At 34.5% G+C, this 23797-nt stretch overlaps 1 protein-coding gene across 7 annotated transcripts in view; it reads right to left on the bottom strand.

Moving 5' to 3' along the window:
* Positions 1-23797, bottom strand: part of dysc (whirlin protein dyschronic) — a 708896-nt gene that overhangs the window by 345760 nt on the left and 339339 nt on the right. For all 7 annotated transcript variants that reach the window (XM_081745580.1, XM_081745584.1, XM_081745585.1 and 4 more), the window contains one exon: positions 5273-5488. In XM_081745580.1, the coding sequence (XP_081601706.1) occupies positions 5273-5488 (216 nt within the window). The remainder of the gene's footprint in view (positions 1-5272; positions 5489-23797) is intronic.

Here is a 23797-nt window from a genome sequence, read left to right as displayed (position 1 = left end):
GGAACACTGGATGTATATAACGAATGAATTAGCAGAATGCAGGTTCTAGCCCACTTATCCTAACGTAGGTAGGCGAGGCTACTAAAAAATGAAATGAAATCTTTGAGTTTTACGTCCCACGGTTATGCCGGTTAGGCTAAAGGAGATGGTGATTATGAGAAATGAATGAAATGGTGGAATGAAGAAAGTGGAAGGAAACGGGAGAACCCCGAGAAAACCCACGCACACGGTGTTTGTCCACCACAAAGTTAACTTGGCGGGAGCAGGGTTTGAACCTGGGACTCCAATCATCATAGGTGAACGCTCTACCACTGAACCACTGCGGCCCCACGAGGCCACTAAGCAAGTAGAGCAGGGATAGGATAGAAGTTCGTCAGAAACCGATTTCATCACAATGTGCACCAGTGCTCCAGTGTGCAACACATCTTGAGTTTTCTGCACCTTAAGAAACCATAGGCCTGAGTTTCAACTGTAGGCCTGAGTTCGTAAAACCGAAAAATCGGAAAATCATATACGAATTTTAGGGCGAGTTTTGTGCAGTTTTGTACATAACCTCCTGGGTTTTGTGCGTCTCAAATAGCATAGATATATCCACTTGAAAATACAATAGTGCATACGCCAGACACTGGAGTTCACTGAAAATCGTTTAAACCAATATCAGCCGTTAGCATTCATTTTCTGCAGTTTATTGCACCATATTCCGATTTTTGTGCACTTCAGATAACAGAGATATAGCCACTTGAAACTAGTGCGTATTCCAATCGGTCAAGTGCATTCAAAGTCCAGCAAAGCGATTGCTATGTATATTCGTGCACCATTTTCCTAATTTTGTGAACTTCAGATACGTAACAGAGATTTAGCTTCTTGAAAATAATACATATACCAGACACTGGGGTTCGTATGAAACCGTTAACGGCAATAGTTATATTAATCGTTAAAATTATTTTGTTTAATCATGTGCACCACCTCCCGAGTTCTCTGTACGCCAATTAGAAGTACGTAGTGCGTATGCCAGACATTACAGTTCCCATCACACTAGTTACGGCATTCATTATAGCGATCTTTAATACTCATTTTATGTATTTTGTGTACTACTTTTCGAGTTTTGTGAAGTTCTGCTAACAGAAATATAGCTCCTTGTAAAAAGTGCTTATTACAACTGCCCTAGTGCATATTACAGCTACATAGGCGATTAGAACTTACCACTACTAACGTTACACGGTTTTATATGAGCTCCAATGTCTGGCATGAACACTATTCAAGGGGCTATAGCTGGATTATCTGAGCTTCACGAAATTGGGGAGACGGTGCATAAAACTGTATAATTTGAGTACTATTATTTGGAATAACAATCACCTTGATCACCATTATGCACAGCCGTATGATTGGGACACGCACTTTTTTTTAACGGGCCATACCTATGTTGTCCGACTTACACATAATTCGAAAGGTCGTACAAAAAACTGCACAAAATGAGCACTAATATTTAGCGTAACAATCATCTTCATCCGTGTTGTATGAATTTGAGCGATTGGGATACGCACTATTTACAAGTGGCTAAACTGATATCTGAACACAAAACTCGAAAGACGGTACAAAAATCTATACAAAATAAGTGCTAATATTTGACATAAAACAGCCTTACTTGGCGTTGGACGCATTCCGGCGATTGAGATATTGAGGTTGTTATATTTATGTTGTCTGGGTTATACAAAACTCGAGATATGCTAACGAATGATATGATTATTGCCGTAAACGCAGTTATATGAACTCTAGTATCTGCCATATTGACTGTTTTCAAGTGAATATATCTCGGTTATCTGAGATGGATAAAACTCGGGAGGTAGGACACAAAATTGCGCAAAATGAGTCCTAACGATTGATATAACTATTGCCGCGAACTGTTTTATGCAAACTCCAGTATCTGGCATGTGAAGATATTTTTAAGGAGATATCTCGGATATCTGAGGTCAAAACTCGGGAGTTGATAGACGAAATTCGTAAACGTCGCCAAACTCCCATGCCGTAAACGTCGCCAACACCTAGTGGCCCACTTGCCGGTAAATGTCAATCGTCGATACAGCGACGCGTCGAAAGATTGCCGCTAGTGTGTCACTAACGACAGGGTTTTGCCAAGTCAAAGCAGATATCTAGAGTCGGGGTGTTGAAGTTACCACGAGGACGTAGCAACAAAAACTTCATTTTCGTCCGCGCTCCTTTGATTTGTCGCGGAGAACCTCGAAGAGACCAACACGAACTATTGCTAGTCATGAGCATGCGGTTATTATTATATATTATTGTTTTCCTGACGAATTGTTTCTAAAGTGAGCTCCGGGCGTCAAAAGTAACCCCTACCTCTACATCATGAAGTGATATTCTTGAGTGTGTACAAATGTATGTATTTAGATGGCAACTGTCGCCGATTATTAGAAAGTTAATATGGAAGAATTATGAAATAAAGTAAATAGACGCCCATTATTTTGTAGTAAAATTACATGGCGAACGGATTTTATCTGATCCCAAACGGTTATCGTCGAATATACACGGTCAAAGGAGCACTCTGATTGACCAAATTAGAAAGACCTCAACGATTTATCCTTCTACAAGCGAAGTTTTCTTCATTGCCCCCTTGGCTAAGTCGGAAGAAGACGCGCCTAGTAATCATAAAGTTGGTGATTCTCGCCCACCCTATGGTATTATTTGGTACTTCTTTAGTGTTTTTGGACTCACCTTAATATAAACTAATCACCTATATAGGCGATTTAACATATTTTGGGGGAGTAATTTTGTGTTTCATTTGCGTTTCGTCGCATCTCTGCTGCTGGTTTTATAATTTTCAAAACGGAAGTGGGACCATCGCGGATTATCGCTGTGGAGCCGCCAATTTTTGGCGACATGTCGCTAGTTGTCCATCGGTATCTACCGACGCTTACGGCATAAGGACTGGAGGTAGTTAAAAAGAGGAAACGAAACTGATTGGAATATTATTTCAGAAAACATTTTTAGTTTTACGAATGTGTCAAAAGGTATGTCAGAAACTAAAAGATGGAGAGTAAGAAGATGGTTGCAATATCGACGATATTATATATATATATATATATATATATATATCGAAGGTATTAGCAGAGGTACATTGTGTTTGTAGAAGCTACTACATTTGCACCAAGTGAGCTGATAATGATGGCAGAATACTATGATGATGAAAAATGCTTTCAACGTACTCGTTATTCCCATTAATGCAAACTTAATATAAATCAATCATGGTTTTCACCTAATTCTTCAATCGACAGCTGCAATTACACTACTACTGTTACACAAGACGCTCAAAGGCAAGAGTGTAAAATATAATTTATTTTCTACGCTTTCATCCCTCATTCCCTAGCCCTAATCACCCAACCAAACAAAATCTGTTCAATGTTTTTTAGTCTGAACTGCAACATTTTTTTTTAAAAAAGCTCCAATAACACTGCAAAACTTTGGCATCATTGATCATGAACAACAGATGGCAAAGAAATCCCATTATCAAAGTTTTCTGGCTTGTTTCACATGAAAATTCACAAGCATAAGGAAAAGCTAATGTGTGTTTTTGTATTAATGGAAAGGATCGGATCGATTAATTTATATTTTGACTGGTAATTATTATAAATCAGTATCAAACATTTACGTCACAGAATAATTAATTCAAATTTTATAAGGATGTAGTTTTAGCAGCCTCTGATGTACATTATCTTCCCAACTTCTATAACAATAACGATATACAATATACGATATACAATAACGTGAGCTCATGACTCTTGGAAGTATTGATGTACGAATTAGTTAAATTACTAATGTTGACAAACTCTTCCAACATATCTAAACTAGTTCTATAATAAATATCAATTTCCATTTAAATAACTCAACGGTTTAAGAAACTTGAAGATCCATTACTGCAAACCCAGTGTATAATTCAACCCACTTCATTGTGCATTGTTATAACCGACCTCTCTTAATGGGAGGATATCCAGTGACCTGTTAAATTCTGAAATCTAGCTAACGCATTAAAACTGAGTTCAAGAAGCTTGGGTACAAAATAGTCGCAGCCAGAATCTCACAGATCAAAATCTTGCCACCAGAATCTCCCCTAAAACAAACTATCGCATATTACCCCATATATATATATATATATATATATATATATATATATATATATATATATATATATATATGGGGTGTAAAATATCGCAAATTATATTTTAAATAATGGCAGAATGTAGTTTACAATGTACGTTTTTTTAAAATAATAATTATTGTAAATAAATAGATCATGTAAAGAAAATGTAAAATGATTTTCATTAACTTTACAAAGAAGAGAAAGGAAGAAAGTATAACAGTTACTCTACTGTGTAAATTCTTAAAAAAAATCATTTGCAGGTCTGGATAGGATTTCCCCTGATTTGCGTTAACTGTTTACTATATATTTATTTATTTTGTGGTTGTCAGTTTTTTTTATGCTTTTCAAATAAGCGTTTATATAGACCATGTTAGTTACGTCTTTTATTTTGACCCTCGAAACCTTTCTTTTAAGCTTTTATCTTTATTAGCAGAGTGCTAGAATCAAAAGTTTAAGGGTGAAAATTGCATGCTAACATTGAGCGATTTTCTTTTCCAACCAAATCATCACTGTTGTTACCTAAATAGTTCGCATACCCCTCAGTCATATGTATACCCCTTATTTCAAAGTCACGATAGCAGCTTTCAGGTGCTCGAATTTCACTTCAAAAATATCGTTTGAGTCGAGAAGAACTTGATGTGAAAGTGAGGTTTCTGAACATATATAGTGATATATTGAACATTTTGCACTGAATAAATAGTTATGGTGAGGTTTGATCAAACGACATTACCTCCCACGAGGCTTCGAAAAAAATGAAATATTTTAAGTTTTACGTCCCACGGTTATGCCGCTAGGCTAATGGAGACAGTGATGATGAGAAATGAATGAATTGGTGGAGTGAAGAAAGTGGGAGGAAACGGGAGAACCCTGAGAAAAGTCACACACGCGGTGTTTGTCCACCACAATGCTCGCTTGACGCGAGCTGGGATCGAACCAAGGATCCCATGCACCAGAGGTGAACGCTCTACCACTGACTACAGCGCCCCCCTGCACGAGGCTTCGAATGGCGTGGTTTTGATCACGTGAGGTTTTGGCGTATACAGGTATATACAAGAAGACGTTTCCTACATACATAATAATTTTTCGACATTGGTAACAAAATATTATTCTGAAACTTACCTTTCTGGTGACTTTGTCCTTGGAGTATCTTCCGAAACTCCACCGCGGGGGTGGTGCAGGCACAGGTGAGGCTTTCACGTATTCGGAGGGTGGAGAGACAGGCCTTCCCTGTCTGTCCATCCAGGAATAAGTTTGCCGAACGATCCATGGACCAGCATGGGTCGTCATCTGTGTACTTCGCACAGTCATCGACATCTTTCGACACGATTTCAACATCTGTAACACACAAACAAAATACAACAAGTTAAAACATTAGTTGATGGATTTAATTACTATTATATCAAATACAATAACAATCCGAATATCAGTTTACAGAAACACTTTAACGGTTTCATTTGTGATTATGATATATTTTCGTGGCTTACTAGATTTAGTTTGATGACAATATGTTATAATAAAGAGGTATCTTCAAACAAAAAAACAACATAAGTAAGATATATACTTACAATATAACAGGAGAAACGAAAAGAAATAGGATAAGGAAGCAAACTGTAAGGGAATCGTTGAACATTCAGCCTCTACAGGAAAGAATCGAAGCAAACCAACTTAGATTGTCTGGATATTTGTGTTGAATGTAAGATATGACACTACCAAGGCAAATATAAAGGGCACTTCCCCCAGGAGTAAGGCCAGGAAGAGCTTTTGGAGAGGCGAGAAATAATATGGGATAAAATAAAGAAATTGGCAGTTGAGAAATTACCTTGAGATCTAACTGTAATGCCTCAACATCAAAAACAGATGAGGACAAAACTAAGGATACAATATATTGCAAACATTTCATTGTTTTGTATTGGTGTATTCATATAAGAAACCACGGTTACTTTGACTGTACTGATGGTCACTGTCCAGTCAGTTATGATGGGAAGAAATATGTTTATGTCCACTCGGTGCTTCGCAGCGGTAGTGGGGCCGCACGTTTGCTGTGGAAATACTGATTTCTATTCTGTACACCACCATTGGATCATATCACCTTCACGAATCGTTTTTCTGTTAAACGACTACGCACTATTTTGCACTCCACTATACATTCACGCTCCAAATCAAAAACTTCTACAACATGTGTTTGCTAACTTGCTCCTGGTATTGAAGACACAGACTATTATCTATCTTCAACTAATTTTCACACATACCAATACTCATTGTGTTGTCCGATGACTTTCAAACAACTAGCAACATGTTCTCTATATAAATTAGAAATTTGCTGAGCTCCAGAGAGGCAGGTGTCCTTTAACAATCAAGCACACACATTCTACGGGTAAATTTTAAAACATGCCGGTATATATGATGTGTTCTCAAATGTATTTTCATCATTGTATTTTGTGTCTGATTCCCATATAAAAAGAAGTAGAGCCGAAACAACTGATTGACGTTTGCAAGATCTGATTTGAATTTTGACTACAAGTTTAATAATTACCCTAGAACTATTTAATTTACTTAGCTGTAAGATCGTAGCTGCAATAGTAAATAGACAACTAAAGCGTTTTCAGTTTCAGCAATAAGAGATGCGGAGAATATGACGCTTTTGTGGGCAAGATGAGTTACAAATCTTAATTTTCTGTTCTGGTAATATAAGGAATACAGATGTAAGACATTTATGGTATATAAATATGTAGGATAACTGTTCCATTTTTGTAGGGGTACGAGAGAACGTTAATATACTACGGATATTATTTTCACACTTTTGTCATTTTCGTTTACAGATGATACTTGCCTATTTACACACTTCAGTGCAATGCAAATATTCACACGGTGAGAAAGATAATAGCTATAGACCATTACTGCTAGACATATAACAGTGCAACGTCCCATTATAGAACTCAACAATAGCGACACAAAACACAGCAACGACACTCTAACAGACACTTGATGTTACCGTGTCGAAGATGTGCTATGTTATGCATCGATGTTTTCCGGTTGGTATTTTTGGCTCACTGTTATGTCGTTAGACTGAATTTTTAAAGTCAGTTTCATTACTTGCGTTTTTCATTTTAAAACTATGTTCTGAGTTGTAAGTTTTAACGTATTTCGTTCTTTAGTGTGTTATACTGTGATAACTTAGCAATATTTTGATGTAATGATCTAACTTCTGTACTCAGGTATATTAATTTTGTGATACTTTTTTCAAATACCTCTAGTCTCTCATACTTAAATCAACTTTACGTTTTTCGGATTCAATATTTCCTTAAAATCAAATGTTGTACTTACTTGTCCTTTGATACGTAGCCTAGATAAATTAAACACTTCAGATTTCGATTGAATGATCGTTCACTTTGCATTTAGAGCTACATATTTTAACAGACTTAAACAGACTTTATATATGTGCAAAATATATAAAAATAAAAGAGAAATATGATAGAAGAAGGTATGTTTAATTAGAGTATTCAAGTATGTAACTGGTATATCAACATCGAGTGGGAAACATATTTCCTTTGAAATCTGATTAAAATGTATATTGTACTAGAAACAATGCTATCATGTCATTAGGATAGGTCAGTTTTATCGGATGTAAGATATGGTAACGCAGGTCCTTCTTTATCTAGGTTAATATTTTTATTAATTATAATTGGCCAAATTTACTGCCTACAGTTGCAGTTTATGTTGATACCTTAATGCATGTATATTGCATGAACAGTATATGCACTAAGAGAACAATTAAACTTTTCAAATCTGTACAAAAGTATTACAGTTAGAAATAACAAAATACAACTAAACTAATTTTTCAGACTTCTGATTTATCAACTTTCATTTAAATGATTCAAATATTTTTTTTCTATTTTTGTCACAGTTCTTTCTCCTATGCCTGTTTCTATTTTATCTTTTTTTTTTAAGACTACTATCAAATCTCAACTGTTTAGTTTGTTTATTTTCTAACTGCTTGATATTATTTCAAATCTGTTAAAGAAGTAATATGATCTTGTAAATAGATATTTCTTTAAATATAAACAAAGTGTTACAACTAGCTTTGTTTAAAATACAATAAGTTATGAATGTAATAGCCTATAGTATGCTCTGAATTCTCCTCAACTTCACGTATTTATTATTGTTAACCCTTTTACATGTTAATTATTTTACACTTTTTAATATCAATACTTTTATATATAAAAAAACAGTGTCCTCACTTTATAATCAATAAGTCAACGGTTCGAATCTTATCCATTCCTTTTCTAGTTTATCCTTTCAGAGCCATCATATTTGTGTTAGAGTAGCGGTTTGAAATCTTAGACATTAATAACTACCTTCCAAAATTATTTTCTATGAATCATTGTTGTTTCTAGCATTAAATAGTCTATAGACGTAACTCTGACTTCGGTAATAAAATAATAAAATACTAATTAAATAACTTCATGTGACATTTCAGTATTTTTTAAAACATTACCAACACATCAGAATATTACAGTATCTAAGGTGAATCAGAATATTACAGTATCTATACAAGTAGTAACATAATTCATCCATCACGGATATCTACTCCAGTAAATTTCGTAATAATAAAATTTTCTTGCACAGAAACAAAGTATTTTATTATAAATTCCCATAACTTTATTTGAGTTCATAAACCACTTACAAAAGGAAGATCTCTTCTAATTCTTTTCCAGTTGGCAAAGTCCCCAAAATAGCTGACACATTCCTTGTTGAATGGCTATACTAATTCGTTGTATGAGGAATGCTCTTGCTCGGGTATCTCTCGATTTTAGCGATATGCGTTGGCCAACTTCATTGATGGAATTTAACAGTAATAAAATTAAAAGTAGTGATTATTTTTTCAGTAATATGTTTTATTTCTATATATTTTTTTGATGTATTGTTATATTTGCAGTGGGGCTGTAGGGAACTGATTCTCAATGTTGATCTAGGATTGTGAAGCAAGCGAAAATATATTTTAATTAGTAGGTAGCAAAACCAGGTCTAGAAAGACAGAAGTAAATGAAGTAACGACTATATGCACTCACTCACGTATTGTCTAATTGAATATACTTTGTTCGTTTTGCCGTTTTAGCACCAAGGGTATATGAGACGTGGGTCTATAGTTTAAAGGAAAATCCGAACTACCGTAATGTGTTAAAATTTAGATGCTTTTCCGTCGAGATTCGAAATCTAAACGATGTACAGCTAAGGCGCACGCACTAGCCACTAGACCAGTGGGTGAAAATGAATTAGCTTTCACGGATATGTCAGGGTGCGAAATCGTGAGAGTTGGGGCGATTGTCTCCACTTAATATTTTTGGAAGAACATTCCGCTAATAATAGGCTACTGGGGAATAATGAAGTGACACAATTGACAGAAGTCTGCAAATTAATTACAGTAATTCGTATGTAAATGACATATATTTCATATGTAATTAATGGTTTGGGGAGTCCCTAATCTTACATACTTTAATAATTATGAATGTTCGATATGTGAATTCTCTATGTTGAAATACTGCAATGAGAAAATATTTTATCTACTCTTATGTCTCTCTACTACTTCGACTGTTGTAATTTCGAACTCTGTGTTTATATAGATTTCACAAATGTAAGCCCAATAAAAACTTATTTGTTATATTGAACAGCTATTCAAATCGTAGTTCTTTGAAATTAAATATTTGGATCTTAGAACAGAATGTTTGTCCAAATATTGTTAATGTATTTACTTGTAGCTAAACGCTCTAATTTAATAAAAACAAGAACTATTTTTTAATTCTTTATTTTGCATAAATATGAAATGCTGGTCAAATTTTTTAATGTATGTAAATCAATTTGTTTCCAACACTGGAAATATTTCATTTTTCTACAATAAAGTGTTCTCTTGAGGTGATATTGCATGAGCAGTTTTCACGTAAATCATTCGCGTTTATTTCCTGAAAATCCATCATTCCTAACAATATGCTTGTAAATAAAGTATAAAACATGGGATAATATTAAAGGTAGGAAAGTGTAACAAAGCTTTAGGAAGGAAACCCTTTCTACTGAGTCATATGCTCCGTGATTTAGCTCTTCTGGTATTCTTGTATCGTCCGTGGTGAATGTTACCTCCTGGTGCTCGCGTCACGCAACACAAAATAAACAAGGAGATTGACTATTGAATTCCTATTGCAGCAGCAGAAGCAAATGGAAATAGCCACAGAAGCAAGAATTGACAAGATTTCTACATACAGTCATTTCTCATTTCTTTTTATTTTGCTGTTCACAGTACCCCTCAAGTTTACTAAAACCACATACTATGCATATATATCTAGCTATCCTAGTAACTAACTCCCCTATAAAGCAGGACAAAATCGATTAAGTGAGGGGAAAATTATGGTGTCCTAAAAGGCTGCAAAACGAGGCCCGTGACAAGCTTTAAAAAGGAGGACAACACCCATAAAAGGAACATTAATACAAGTCGTAAAACAAGCTCTCATGTGTATAAAGCTCCAATAATACATTCAGCTCTTATTATTCTAATAAAGAAGATAAGGGTTTGTTGTGTTTCATAGTTAGCATTTTGAACTCATAAATACGAGAAAAAGTATACATTTATAAATTATTTATAAATAATATTTCTCTACCAGTATCGTTAGTCTAATCAGAATTTCAATTTTTTTTAAAAAAGTATAAAACAAAATCTCAAAATATACTTTTGGAGGAAGAACCTTGGTGGATTTGAATAAGACTAACTCTGATATTGTAGTAGAATATTCTGACAAAATATCCTAGGAAAGTAATCAGTGAGATAAAAATATTTACAAACAAATTATATCGTAAGTTACAAAACAATTCCCAATATAAATGTTTTCTTCATCGCTGTCAAAATTAAAGACAAAGTTTTGGTACTTATACCATAGGTTTTCTGTGTGCATTTCAATTGATTACCTATGAATAAATTGTTAGTTCTCAATACGTAGGTTCTTTTTTTTCTTGGCATGATAGCTAATAAAACCCTTTCCTTTAATAATTTAATTTATATCTAGGTTATTTATTTAATAAGATTTGGTTGGTTGTAATCAATCTTCTCAACCCAGACAAAAATATAATAGTTATTCTTATGAAATTATAAAAACAACATAAGTTGGATTACTCGTTTACCAATGACCATTGACTTAAACTAAACGTACACAGAATAAATATCACTTAACAGGAAATACCATGTTTTCAGGTAACATGTTCTCAATTGATCACATCGTAATATTCTTTTATATAAAAAAAAGGGAACTTTGACCTTTCCTATAACCCTTCTCACTTCAAAATACTTTTATCTACATATTTCTAAAACGTGTCAGAATCGGACATTTGACTTCAATTCCCATCACGAAACCAGTTAATTACGCAACCCGTGTGATTACCTCATAATCATTAGTATACAGCTTATCTACTTTACTCATTTCTAAAATCATGTAAATTGACGTAATATTCTTTAGCATATTTACATGTATTTCAAATGTTTGTTGCATAGTCATTTCAGTGTAAACTATTCTATTTGAAATACATTATTACATAAAATACTTGTAAATGTTAGAAAGAAGTTTGTAAAAATAAAATAATGTGAAGAAGAAGCGATTTATTTGAAATTTCAAAATGTATCCGTTCAGTAAAGGTGCAAAAGCAAAATTATTGTCCTGTAAGTTCGAAAGGGGATAGAACGTGATAATTTCAAGCTGCTTGTTAATGACAAAGCTAGCATAAAATCATCACTCAGCTACAAGACACGACACTTTATCAAAGATTTCCTGCAGTGTTAAGCGCTAATTGATGTATCGTATGCTCAAAAAATGTAATAGTAAATTCAGTAACACAATTGGTCCAGATAAAAAGCATGAACTTTCTATAAATGAAATATCATCGCACGCAAGGCAGAAGAGCGTAACCTTTCCGTTTTCAAAATGACAATTTTTGTCCTTCTTAGTATGTCTTGATCATTTATAATTAATAAAAAAATCCTCTGGGAACTGCAATTCATTTGGGCATTACGGGAAAAGAAATCTTTCGTACATAGCATAAGATCAGGTACGATGTGAGGCTGTGATACTCTTTTCTGCTATGCACGATCTGTGTACTCGAAGATATGAGCTAGTTGTGATACTCCCATATATGCACTAAACTTTATGTTGTCTTTGTATGTAACTGCCACTTCCGATTGCCTTGAACTGTTGGTTTCCCTTTATCTAACACATCCAAGTAGAAGCTAACTAAAGAAAATGTTTAACTGACTACAGAAACAACAACAATAGAATGTTAGATATGTAGAACTCGTAAAATTGAGTCTGTATAATAAAACTGTGCATGTGGATGTGCACTGTAAGTAAACATAAGAAAAATGAGTATTAAGGACTTACATGAAAGAATGTGTGAACTTCAGTTATGAATATAATTATTTTAATAACGACAAACCTGATGACAAGGAAAGGTGAAGCAGATAGATATTCATGAGGAGATAGTGCATTTTAAAATACATTTTCTAAGTGCTGAGAAATAAAATACTAGTATACAAGGAGATCTTCCTTCGAACATTAGATGTTTCCGAAAAGAATTGTCGCTGGTAATTCAAAGATATATTGCAACCTGGTTTACGAGATCAAAACTAAAAGGCAAGTATGTTGTCAAAAAATAATTGAAACTTAAAGTAATTAAATATAAAAATGTCTTATAAAGTATCTTGTGTTGATTCTCAATATTGCAAGAAATTTAAATCACAAATTTACCAGTACTTCTTGCTTTATCTTGAGAAGGTTTAATAAATTATTCGCTTCCATAAAGTTAAATAAAGAAAAGCATCTATATACACTTATGTCTCATCAAAAGTTGTTCAAAAAGTTAAACTTGTAAACTCACAAACCAAGAAAGAGTCAAGTATGCGTTAAATTTCAGACGTTATAAAGTGAGAAAGAAGAACTATTGAGTTATGAAAAACAAATGTAATAAAATAGGACGCCCCAGAAGAAAAGAGACTTGAAAGGAAAATTTAAAGGCAATACCCATAAAGTGATTTTCTTTGACCTACAACGAATCATAACAACTCATCGAGTAAATATAAACATCGTAATACGCGAGGAAATTGAAGTTTACAGTTGTATAATTTATTACATTTATATTCATACGAGATACTGATACTGGTGGAATAAAATAAAATTAAAGCTGGGTGAAGATGAGGTTGTGTTCGGTTCTGAAATGCTAATGGATATTTAACATAAGATTAACTTCGGAGAGAAGTTCTTTCACGATAAATCATGAAAATCATGACAACTTTCTGCCTTGAATCCAACAGTATGTAAATATTGTAGATTAGACAATCAAATGAGGCATTTTTCTCTGTTCAGTAAAAAGCATTCAGAAAAACAGAGAATGGGTATCTCTTGACTAATTTCTAGAACTCCACTAACATGTACCTCATGAAATGTTATCAATATATAAATTCTTAATTTCATGTAGACTGTCACGTCACCAACATAGAAAATATATCCTGTAAGCAACACTTCTTTGTTGAATATAAGTAAGTTGATCAGATAATGCTAAAACTGTAAATATGGTAGGGTTATTAATGCATGAGTAGATATAGATTATATATTAAATTATTTCAATCTGAGTCAGTTATTGGAACTCTTGAGGTCGTTTTCTATTTTAGCGCCTACTGCTGGATGATATTCTTGATATATATATATATTTCATATTAGGCATATGCTTCATAAATCATTTCAAACGCAGCGCGCATGAAGTTGCTAATGATAGAATATTGTGAATAGAAAAGGAGCTGAAAACCATGGTTTGCAGGAGAAATGCTGAGAAAAAACTAGAAAAAAAAGGATTACTACAGACTAAATTGTTATCCTGATGACATAAAAGAACTAAAGAAGAATAAAGAAATATGAACAAATGTAAAGGGAGGTAAAATCAACGGAATATGAAGAGAATTAGAAATACAGACTTGACACTACTAACTAGAACTGAAATTAGATTGTAAGGCTGTCAGAAAAGGTGCATATAAAAATTGTATGTATAAAGGTAACTAAAAAAGTTCTTTCGCTTTTTGTGGAGGTCTGTGTTCAATTGGCCCTCACGCCGGAGTTCAATGCGAATGGAGATAACGCGAAGGTCAGTTGTTGGTGTGGGTATATCAACATACTACTTGGTTGTGGCAGTTCAGTTACACTGCCAACTTGCGTAAGGACAGAGTGAACATGGGACCTCCACATATTATCATAAGGGCGTTTATGCTGTACCAGTTCAAACTGGGATCAAACGCAGCTGCAGCGGGGCCGGTATGTCAACCCTTTCGTGAGGGTGTCGTGACTATAGCGCGCAGCGTTGGTTTATCAAGTTTAAGGACGGTGACGAAACACTCGAAGACGCACCACATGCCGGAAAGATCAACATATGCGCAAAAGGAAGATACAAATATAATTAGAATCTAATACAGGAAAATATTTTTAAATGTTATTTTGAATGTTATGATATTCATAATTTTATTTTTCTAGGTACATACTGTTACGAACAACAAAAAATAGATCTGCCAAACAATTTTAACAAGTGCAGAATTGTTCAAAAATCAATTTAAATGAAAGAGGTACGATATAGAACTAATGAGAACTGTATATTGAAATACCAGAAAAATGCAAATGCAGCAAAACATGCATATTGAAATACATTTAAAATTGGAAACACTGATCTGCAATAGCTGTGTTGCGTTTGTTGATAAATCAACAATGGGCAAATTATTCTGTCGCAATAAAAGGGATTACTTTTGTTTAGGATGCTTTTTTTTTTTTTCAGAATTGTACATGTATTTGTGTGAGCGAATAGTCTCTTTTCCAGCAAGCTGACCATATTGAAGGTATATTTTTGGTGTAGGGTTTTATTTGTTTTCTAAATTTTAAATGTAAACAAGTTGTTTTTAACAGTTTTTGATGATACTGAACACATACACTACAATGTACCAAATTCACAACAATATGAAGTACCTCAAAGTGGTGGCCTCTCGGAAATTAAAATACTAACTTTTCTAACAACTGTCCAAATTTTTTTAACAAAACTTAGAAACTACTTTTATATTTTTTTATCATATGACCGAAAATTATGGAGTTTTAAAATTTTCAAACGGTCTCCATTTTGGAACAGTATGGCGGATCGGATTCGATATTTGTAATATAAATGATCAAATTTGATTTTAATCCACTCGCTTTAGGGAAGTTACTGAATCCACTATATACAAAACAGAAAAAAAAAACGGATTCTACTTATAGAAATAGATGGATATCGTGAGATCTCCGCAATAGATATATTATAAATTCTACACAAGCTTATTACAACCCAGAAATTATAAGAGGGTGACTGGCAAGAGGATCTAATAAAATGGAGGTCGTGAGAGGAATTAGGTTGAGAACCACTGATTTAGATTAAGAAGTTTACTGTAATGTTCTGGAAGAGAAGTTTATTTTGTTTTGCAGATGATGTTGTGCTTAGTACGTAATACTAAATTAACATTATGTTAGAAAATTAAGAAAGACTTGTGAAGAACATAATGAATATAATAAACATTCCAAAAGACGAAAGAAGTTGTAATTGTGCAACAATAACTGTGGTAACTATGAAAGTTAAAGGGGAAAAGTATGTAGTGAGTGATTCTCAACATCTACTAGTAGATAATACCTACTGTTAGTTAAGATATGAAACGTGAACGGAAAGTAGTAATAAGGATAGAAATAGCTAGAGAAATCTTTAAGACCAAGAAAATCATAGATTGCTAACTAAAGAGTTGTGAAGAAGGTACATTAAATTGTTAGTGGTATACTGTATTATTTGAAGCGGAAACGTGCACAGTTAAAAAAAATCAACAGAAAACGGCATGTCCTTCGTTTGATGGTAACGATGGAGGCTTTCGAAATGTGGATATACAGGGCAATGAAGGGGATTAGTCGGTTCAGACGAAAACCCAATGAGAAAGTCTTTAAAACAACAGAAATATTATGACATTGTTAGACGTGTTTAGTGAGAGAAAAATAAGCTGATTGGGATCTTGAGAAGAAATCGTATCCTAAAAGAAATAATTAAAAGCAGTGGCATAACTACAATGAAGCGAGTGGAGCAGTTTCTCCAGGACGCACAGTCAACGGGCACAAGGGGAAAAAATAGAATACGAAAAACTGTTCCTTATGCAAAGAACGTTTGAAAACAATCCAAAGGGTACGCTATGACTACCAGCAGTTAATTTGCAACAGCCGATACCGGGGGTGGATCCAGAAATTTTTGAGGGGGGTCAGGTTTGAGACATTTTTCGATATTTGGTTCGCTAACTAAAAATGTGGACTGCAGTGCTTCATAACACGTATTAATCTCCGCCCTTCTGGAGGCGGCATTGAGGAAAGCAACACGAGAGAATTCAGGATTACCATTAGAAACTCAGTTTTTATTACTATCTTTTTATTATTGCATTATTTTATTTTATTATTATCGTTATTTTTATTAAATTGGGTTAAGTACAGTAAACCATTTTTAATTTAATTTTCTATGAACATAATTTATATTAAGTATGTAGTGATAACTCAGGGAAAAGATAAGCAAAAACTTTAGGATTCTTAATAAAAATAACTTTTATATATACAGATGGTGATCAGAAAAATGAAAACACCTGTAGTTGGCAACACGTCAGATATATGGGTTGTCAGTGGTGTCGTGGCTCCCGCAGCGCCGGACCGCTGGTGGTGGTGTGTTAGATCGGTCTCCATACTACGTCAGGCGCAGTGGAACAGCAGTGTCCAGTGGCTGCAGCAGACGGAGGTAGTGTAAAATGGGAGACCTCTTAGATTTTCAAAGAGGGCAAATTGTTGGTGCGCGGTTACGTGAAGTGAGTGTGACGGCAGTGGCTACTGTGTTAGGTGTTTCGCGTGGGACAGTGCCGAAGGTGATGACGGCCTACACAACAGACGGGAAAACCACATCGGGGAAGCGGAACAGTGGGCGGAAGAAAATCACGCCTGGTATTAAAGCGCATTGTTACGCAGAACCGTAGTGCCACTGCGGAGCAAGTAACGGAGGAACTCAATCAGCACCTCCCCCACCCTGTTTCGACAATCACAGTCCGCCGCGAATTACATGACATGAACTTACGGGGTCGTGTTGCACGGGCCAAACCACTCATCAGGGACCATAACGCTTTCGCACGCCGCAAATGGTGCCGCGACCATGCAACTTGGACCGTTGAGGACTGGAAACGTTTGATATGGTCGGATGAGTCATCCTTCACCCTATTCCCAACCACGGGCCGTGTTTATGTGTGGAGAACGCCCAAAGAAGCTTATGATCTGCAGTGTCTCCGCCCAACTGTGAAACATGGCGGCGGCTCGGTGATGCTGTGGGCCGCCATATCATGGTTTTCATTGGGTCCTGTGGTCACACTTAGCGGATGAATCACTGCCAATGATTATGTCGCAATTTTAGGAGACCACTTGAGTAGGATAGGGGCATCTTTTCGACATTCATAAATATTCATGAGTGTCGATATTTCTGACATTTTAGCAGTTCCTAATGCACGTTTTAAAAAATGGATACACCCTTTTCTTCCCGCATACTAATGACACATAATGTATGCAGGTGCAGCCGGAGGTAACATGACATATAATAAATAGTTTCCGGTCAAAAGAAATGTTAATTGGACAAGCAGAATACAGAAAAAACCTTTTCGGAAATAAAATATGCAGATCACACACGTAGAACAAGGTAATTCATTAATATGCAGCACATGTAACGCGGCAGCTGCTGCTGGAGAACATTGTAGAAATTGTGATCGTTGGAATGAGTGAAAGAAAGTACTAGAAACTTCCAGATCTTTTTTAAATTTATTATTGTTGGAATAGGGGAAAGAACACACTCGAAACTTCTGGAAAGATTGAAGGGTATAAAAAATACTGATGCATTTGCATGATGTGTACATTTACAAAGAAGAGGGCACCGAGAACAAGTGTTAACTTTGCGAAGAAGATATTTTACTACTAGGAGAGACTGGAAGATTGGTAAGTACTAACGTTGTAGTTTTTTTGTATTATACTTGTTTACTTTTATATGGGAAAGGGACATATTGTAATTGTCTGGAGTATAAGGGGACGGAACTGTTTGGTTTTATCGGGAATTGATTGCGGATTTTCCGGCATTGAAAATGATATGACTCGGTGTACTTTTATGGAATTATAACGTGACTAAGATATAGTATAATGTAATGTGGAGGGTACAGGGAATCAACATTAATGATTGCACCGGTAATCGAATTACTACTCTCCCACGTGGAGAACCGTACGCTAAATATTTTTGCTTGCAGTGCGAACTTGTTACTTATACATAACTATGAATTGTGTAAGACATAACAGGTATATATAAATTATATTGTACAGGAAGTTAGCAGAATGCGCCCCGGGAATCGAACCAGGACTCTTCCACGTGGAGAACCGTACGCTAAATATTTTGCTTGCAGTGCGAACTTGTTACTTATACATAGCTATGAATTGTGTAAGATATAACAGGTATATATATAGTATATTGTACAGAAAGTTAGCAGAATGCGCCCCCGGGAATCGAGCCAGGGCTCTTCCACGTGAAAAGCCGTACGACAAACATTTGGCTTAGCAGATGTTGTTACTTATATGTAGCTATGAAATGTGTATGACATAACAGGTATATATAAATTATATTGTACAGAAAATTAGCAGAATGCGCCCCCCGGGAATCGAACCAGAGCTTTCCCACGTGAAAAGCCGTACGACAAACATTTTGCTTAGCAGATGTTGTTACTTACATGTAACTATGAATTATGTAAGACGTATAACTGGTATTTAGAAAGTATATGGTAAGAATTATTATTATTATTATTGTAAACTGTTGTGTTTTGTTTCATAAACGCTAGTGTAACAATGAGGTTATATGGCGACAGAACGTTTAACATTACCGCAGATTGAACTTAAGGGTTTTTCATGTTGAAAGCTAAGGCAATAAAAAGAGACCCGAGATTGTTTGAACATATTACCCAGGATGAAATGTAGTAGTGAAGTTAAAAGGGAAACTTTATACTTATATTTGTAATTGGAAATCGTAATACATCAAATAACTAATTCTTAATTCTTTTATTGTTTTTAGGTGGTGAAGGAAATAAAAAATCTTAATAGAAACACTGGAGAACAAACCTTATTTCCTGAATTGTTTGCTGTTGAAATATAGCGGTGTTTTTAGTGAAAAGGAGTTATAGATTGGTTTTAAAACATGGATTCAATGAAACCGTTGGATCTTAGTACAAGAGGTGAAAGTGATTTTACAGAATTGTCATCTTTGCAGGGAACAGAGGTTTTATTCCAACCGGTGGTGATTTCGCACTTTCCACCACTGGAAACAGAAGTTACCCCGGCCAACTTGGATGTATTATCGGGAACAGAATTTTCATCTCAACCGGTGGTGAGCCCGCAACCTCCGCCACTGGAAACAGAAGTTTTCCCGTTACTTGATGTTGAAAACGAAATAGAAGAATATCCCCCTACACCTTCACCAACAGTGAGTAATTCCCCGGTGCAGAATTGGGAGTTGGAAGAATTTTTGAAGTTACCATGTGAGTGTACTGTGGAACGTACATCATTGGATTGTATAAAAGAGTGTGTAATATATTGGAAACCAGACGATATTTGTATTTGTATTGCATGCGGTTTTTTGGAAGGTGGACAGTTAAAGCATGATTGTATGATGTTGGATACGGAATGTCTTGAACGGAAAGCTATAGAAACCATAACAAAACTTGAGGTTCGTAAAGAATTATTATCAATTTACAGAAAAAAGCATGGGCATTTGTTTTTGATTACATGGAACTTTATTGAACGTTTCCGAGATCTTGTGTGTGACTTTGAATACAGGCCCACTCTATTAAAAATTTTACTAGAAAAAGATTTTGGGAAGTATAGTGATATGGTGTAAAAAATGTACAAGAAGAATGTACAAAAGTACGTTAAAAGTAAGCTTAGTGTGAGTAAAAGATTTTTATATTGAAGCAGAGTGTAGAATATATTGCCAATAACAATAAGACAAATATATATTTTGCATTTATGTATTTTATTATAATGGAATATAAGTTTATGGAGTATATTTGGAAAATAATAGAACACACATCATGATGTTATATTAACGAATTGTTTCTTGGAAAAGATTTATTTTGTATTGCCTTGAAACATTATTAAACAGAGAATTCGAATAAAATATTATTTGATTGTAATATAAGACACAGAATGCATAGAACACTTTATTAAATGTAAGGGGAAAAAATGTGTTTTACACATGCGCAGAAGCTTTTATTGTAGGTATATAAATAGATGTATCACACTTGAAAAAGTATTCATTTGATTTGTTTTTGCTGAAGAGCAGAAAAATGAGTAACATGGAGACTGTTTATGTTTCACCTAGAGAAAAAGAAATTCAGCGTGAAAACGATAAACCTATACTGTTAATTCACCCGTCTGACCCCGATTTGCCAGATGAATTACGTGATAAAGTGAGAATCATATATCCATCACAAGAAATAGAAGAAGTGTATTATTTTAGACGCTATAATAGATATAATGATGAAATACTCCCGGAAAGTGATGATGATGACAGTGTTTTAAATATTAACTGTTTTGAACTGGAAGCTAATGACTGCGAGTGTACTAGTGAAACTATTAGTAATACATGTGTTATACAATTATTTAATGAGTACACACCAAATTCAGTATTATTATGTGCAGCATGTGTTGAACGTAATGAAAATGAAAAAGATCACAACTGTTTCCTGCAGTATGATTACGAATTATTACAAAAGGTGTGGGCGATCTTAATTAAACGTGAAATGAGAGAGAAAATCTATAAACTTTATTTAAAGAAGCATTTTAAAGGTTATAATATTAAGAACACTTATACTTTGGAGAAAAAATTTAATCTGGTATATGAATACATTACAGAGTGTGATTGTTATATCAAAGAAATAGTAGAAATGTTTTTAGAGAAAGATAAGCAATTATTTAATTCTGTAAATGAACACTGAGACACTGTAGCATATGCATTTGATTGTGTATGAATAGAAGAACATATTTAACCTCATATATATATATATATATATATTAGGGCTAAATACTTTGATGTAAGTTGAGAAATTACAAATTGTTACAGAGAATTGAACTGTTATCTATATTATTTTATAAATGGATCAATTTGTAGTATTGTAATATTAAGAATTTAATAGATTACAAACATTGGACTAACACATGTAAATAATAGTTAGAGCTAAAATACTGAATTACTGGCAACTGAATTGTCAGTGAGAGTAATGTATTTTAAAGAAATAAACTGATATTAGAAAAAATAATCTTAGTTGTTTGTATGCTATATGAAGAAACTAGTGTTTAAGAAGAATATGGTAGGAAACTGAAACTATTTAATACTTTATTTTAGATTTTTAGAGACATTACCAACGTAAGTAAATGATGAACTATTGTCGATTGAACGGGAATTACTGAGGTTGATACCTTGTGTTTAGTTTATGATATGAAGACTTTAACATTCTTGTTTACACAGTTACTTTTAAATGAATACTACATATAATCTTGTATGCAGAATGGATTGAATTAAGGGCATACTTACGCGAGGGATTCATTGGATGCGGACCACATTTAAAACTTTATAACCCAACAAACATTTCAACACTTTCTTAAGAGAATTATGGTTGCAGTAGGAGAGAAATGTGTGATATACTGTAGAAAACTCGATGTTACAGTACCCTTGTAATCTTTATGTCTTATAAAAAGAAGTTAGTGTACTCTTTTGCTGAGAATATAGATGACAATATTGTAAAATTACGTGCCGTTTTATTGCAACTAGGATAATGTTACTTCAATAATGCTTAAACGCAGTTACTGTTAATGCAGAATCCACCCTCCAACAATTTTCAGGATGTGCAGACCCTTACTTGGTATATGATTTTAAAAAGAATAAACATTGTACGGTAACCTCTTGAAACTTGTAGACCCACAGTGAAGTATAGTCGGATATGGGGGAGGGCACGGTGACTCAGAGGTAGAAGAGATTTTGATGTTTGTGATTTAAAAACCGAGCAAGTGAACTTTGTGGTGGACAACATCTCTTTTTCCTGGTACTTCCATTTCCTACATTTATTTATTGGCTTAAATAGCTTATCCGATCTTTCTCTCTTGTAATAGAATCATTGCAAGGCTATGATCATACCTTATAATTATTATTAAATAATCCTTATTGAAGGTTTAATTTACTTCATGATTTCTTTGGAACAATAAAATTTTTTTGCTTGAGATGGATTGTTTTCTCAGGGAGGAAATGTTAGAATCATGAGAACTTGCTTACATGCTGTGTGCCAAACATAATAAGCCCTTGGCGGGCTGAGATCGAACCATGGACCCATCACGCGCCAGAGGTGAACGATTTGAAGGCGATGAAGAATATTTTATAATCCTACAGTAGTATTAATAATTGTTTGAGATTCTTAGTATACTATGTGATACACAGGTTACACGAATTTTATTTTGTTCTTTTTGAACTAATGTTTAAGAGGACCAGAAGGATAGATTTCAAGAACCACCTATGGTTCAAGGATTACAGTTTTAATTTTACAGCTTTATACACATGCATTCAAAATTATATGGCCATTAGATGGTTGTATAAGATTCTTGTTGGACTTGATTTGATTTGAGTTTAACGTCTCTTTTCATCAGCGAAGCTATATGAGACGTGGACCTACTGATTAACGTGGAATCCGAACCACATGAGCTCCCGCCGGGAATCGAACCTGGGTAGACTTTTGTTGGAATAAATGTTTTCGCTGGAACCTTTTTTTAAAATTTAATGTAAAACTTTAAACATAATGAAGAAAATAAGAACATACTGAGGTGAAATAAACTTGAAAACTCCCACCGTGCAAAAGAATTAAGGAAAACAGCCTCTGTTTTCAAGCTGAGACTATCCATGGTTGAGATTGACCACCAAATATAACGATTATTTTTCTCAGATGATGAGTTTGTATGCTTATGCCAGTAGCTAAAACTGGAAAAGTGAACCAGGTAGTGTTTGCAAAATGTATCTCCTCACGTCCAAGTCTATCAATTCGCTGACGACACAGCATTTCTAACAACGGCTCGTACTATCCAACGTATCAACAGACTAATGCAGCCAGCCATCAACACATTTGTCCACTGGTGTGACTTAATCAAGAAACTCGTATCCACGAAACTTGTGAAATTTGGCGAGTAGCAACTTGAGAAATTTCACTTCGTGGATACGAGTTTCTTCTTTTCTGGCTTGAGAGCAAAGCGAAAACACTTATTCTGGCAAGTAGATATGAGTTTCTGCTTTTTTTCTGGCTTGAGAGCAAAGAGAAAACATTTTGTTCTGTCATGAGTCTTATATACTCATCTACTCGAGAAATTTTACAAGTAGGCAACGTTGAATGGTTAATGATTGTAAAAATGTTGAATATGAAGAAAGTGGTAGGAAATGGAGAACCCCGAGAATATCCACAGGGTGTTGTCCATCACAAATTGTCACGGT

This window comes from Thermobia domestica, chromosome 2, assembly GCF_964235325.1.
Source record: "Thermobia domestica chromosome 2, izTheDome1.hap1.1, whole genome shotgun sequence".
Lineage (NCBI taxonomy): Eukaryota > Metazoa > Arthropoda > Insecta > Zygentoma > Lepismatidae > Thermobia > Thermobia domestica.
The sequence above is the reverse complement of the archived record's forward strand: the minus strand, read 5'-3'. Positions and strand labels throughout refer to the sequence as shown.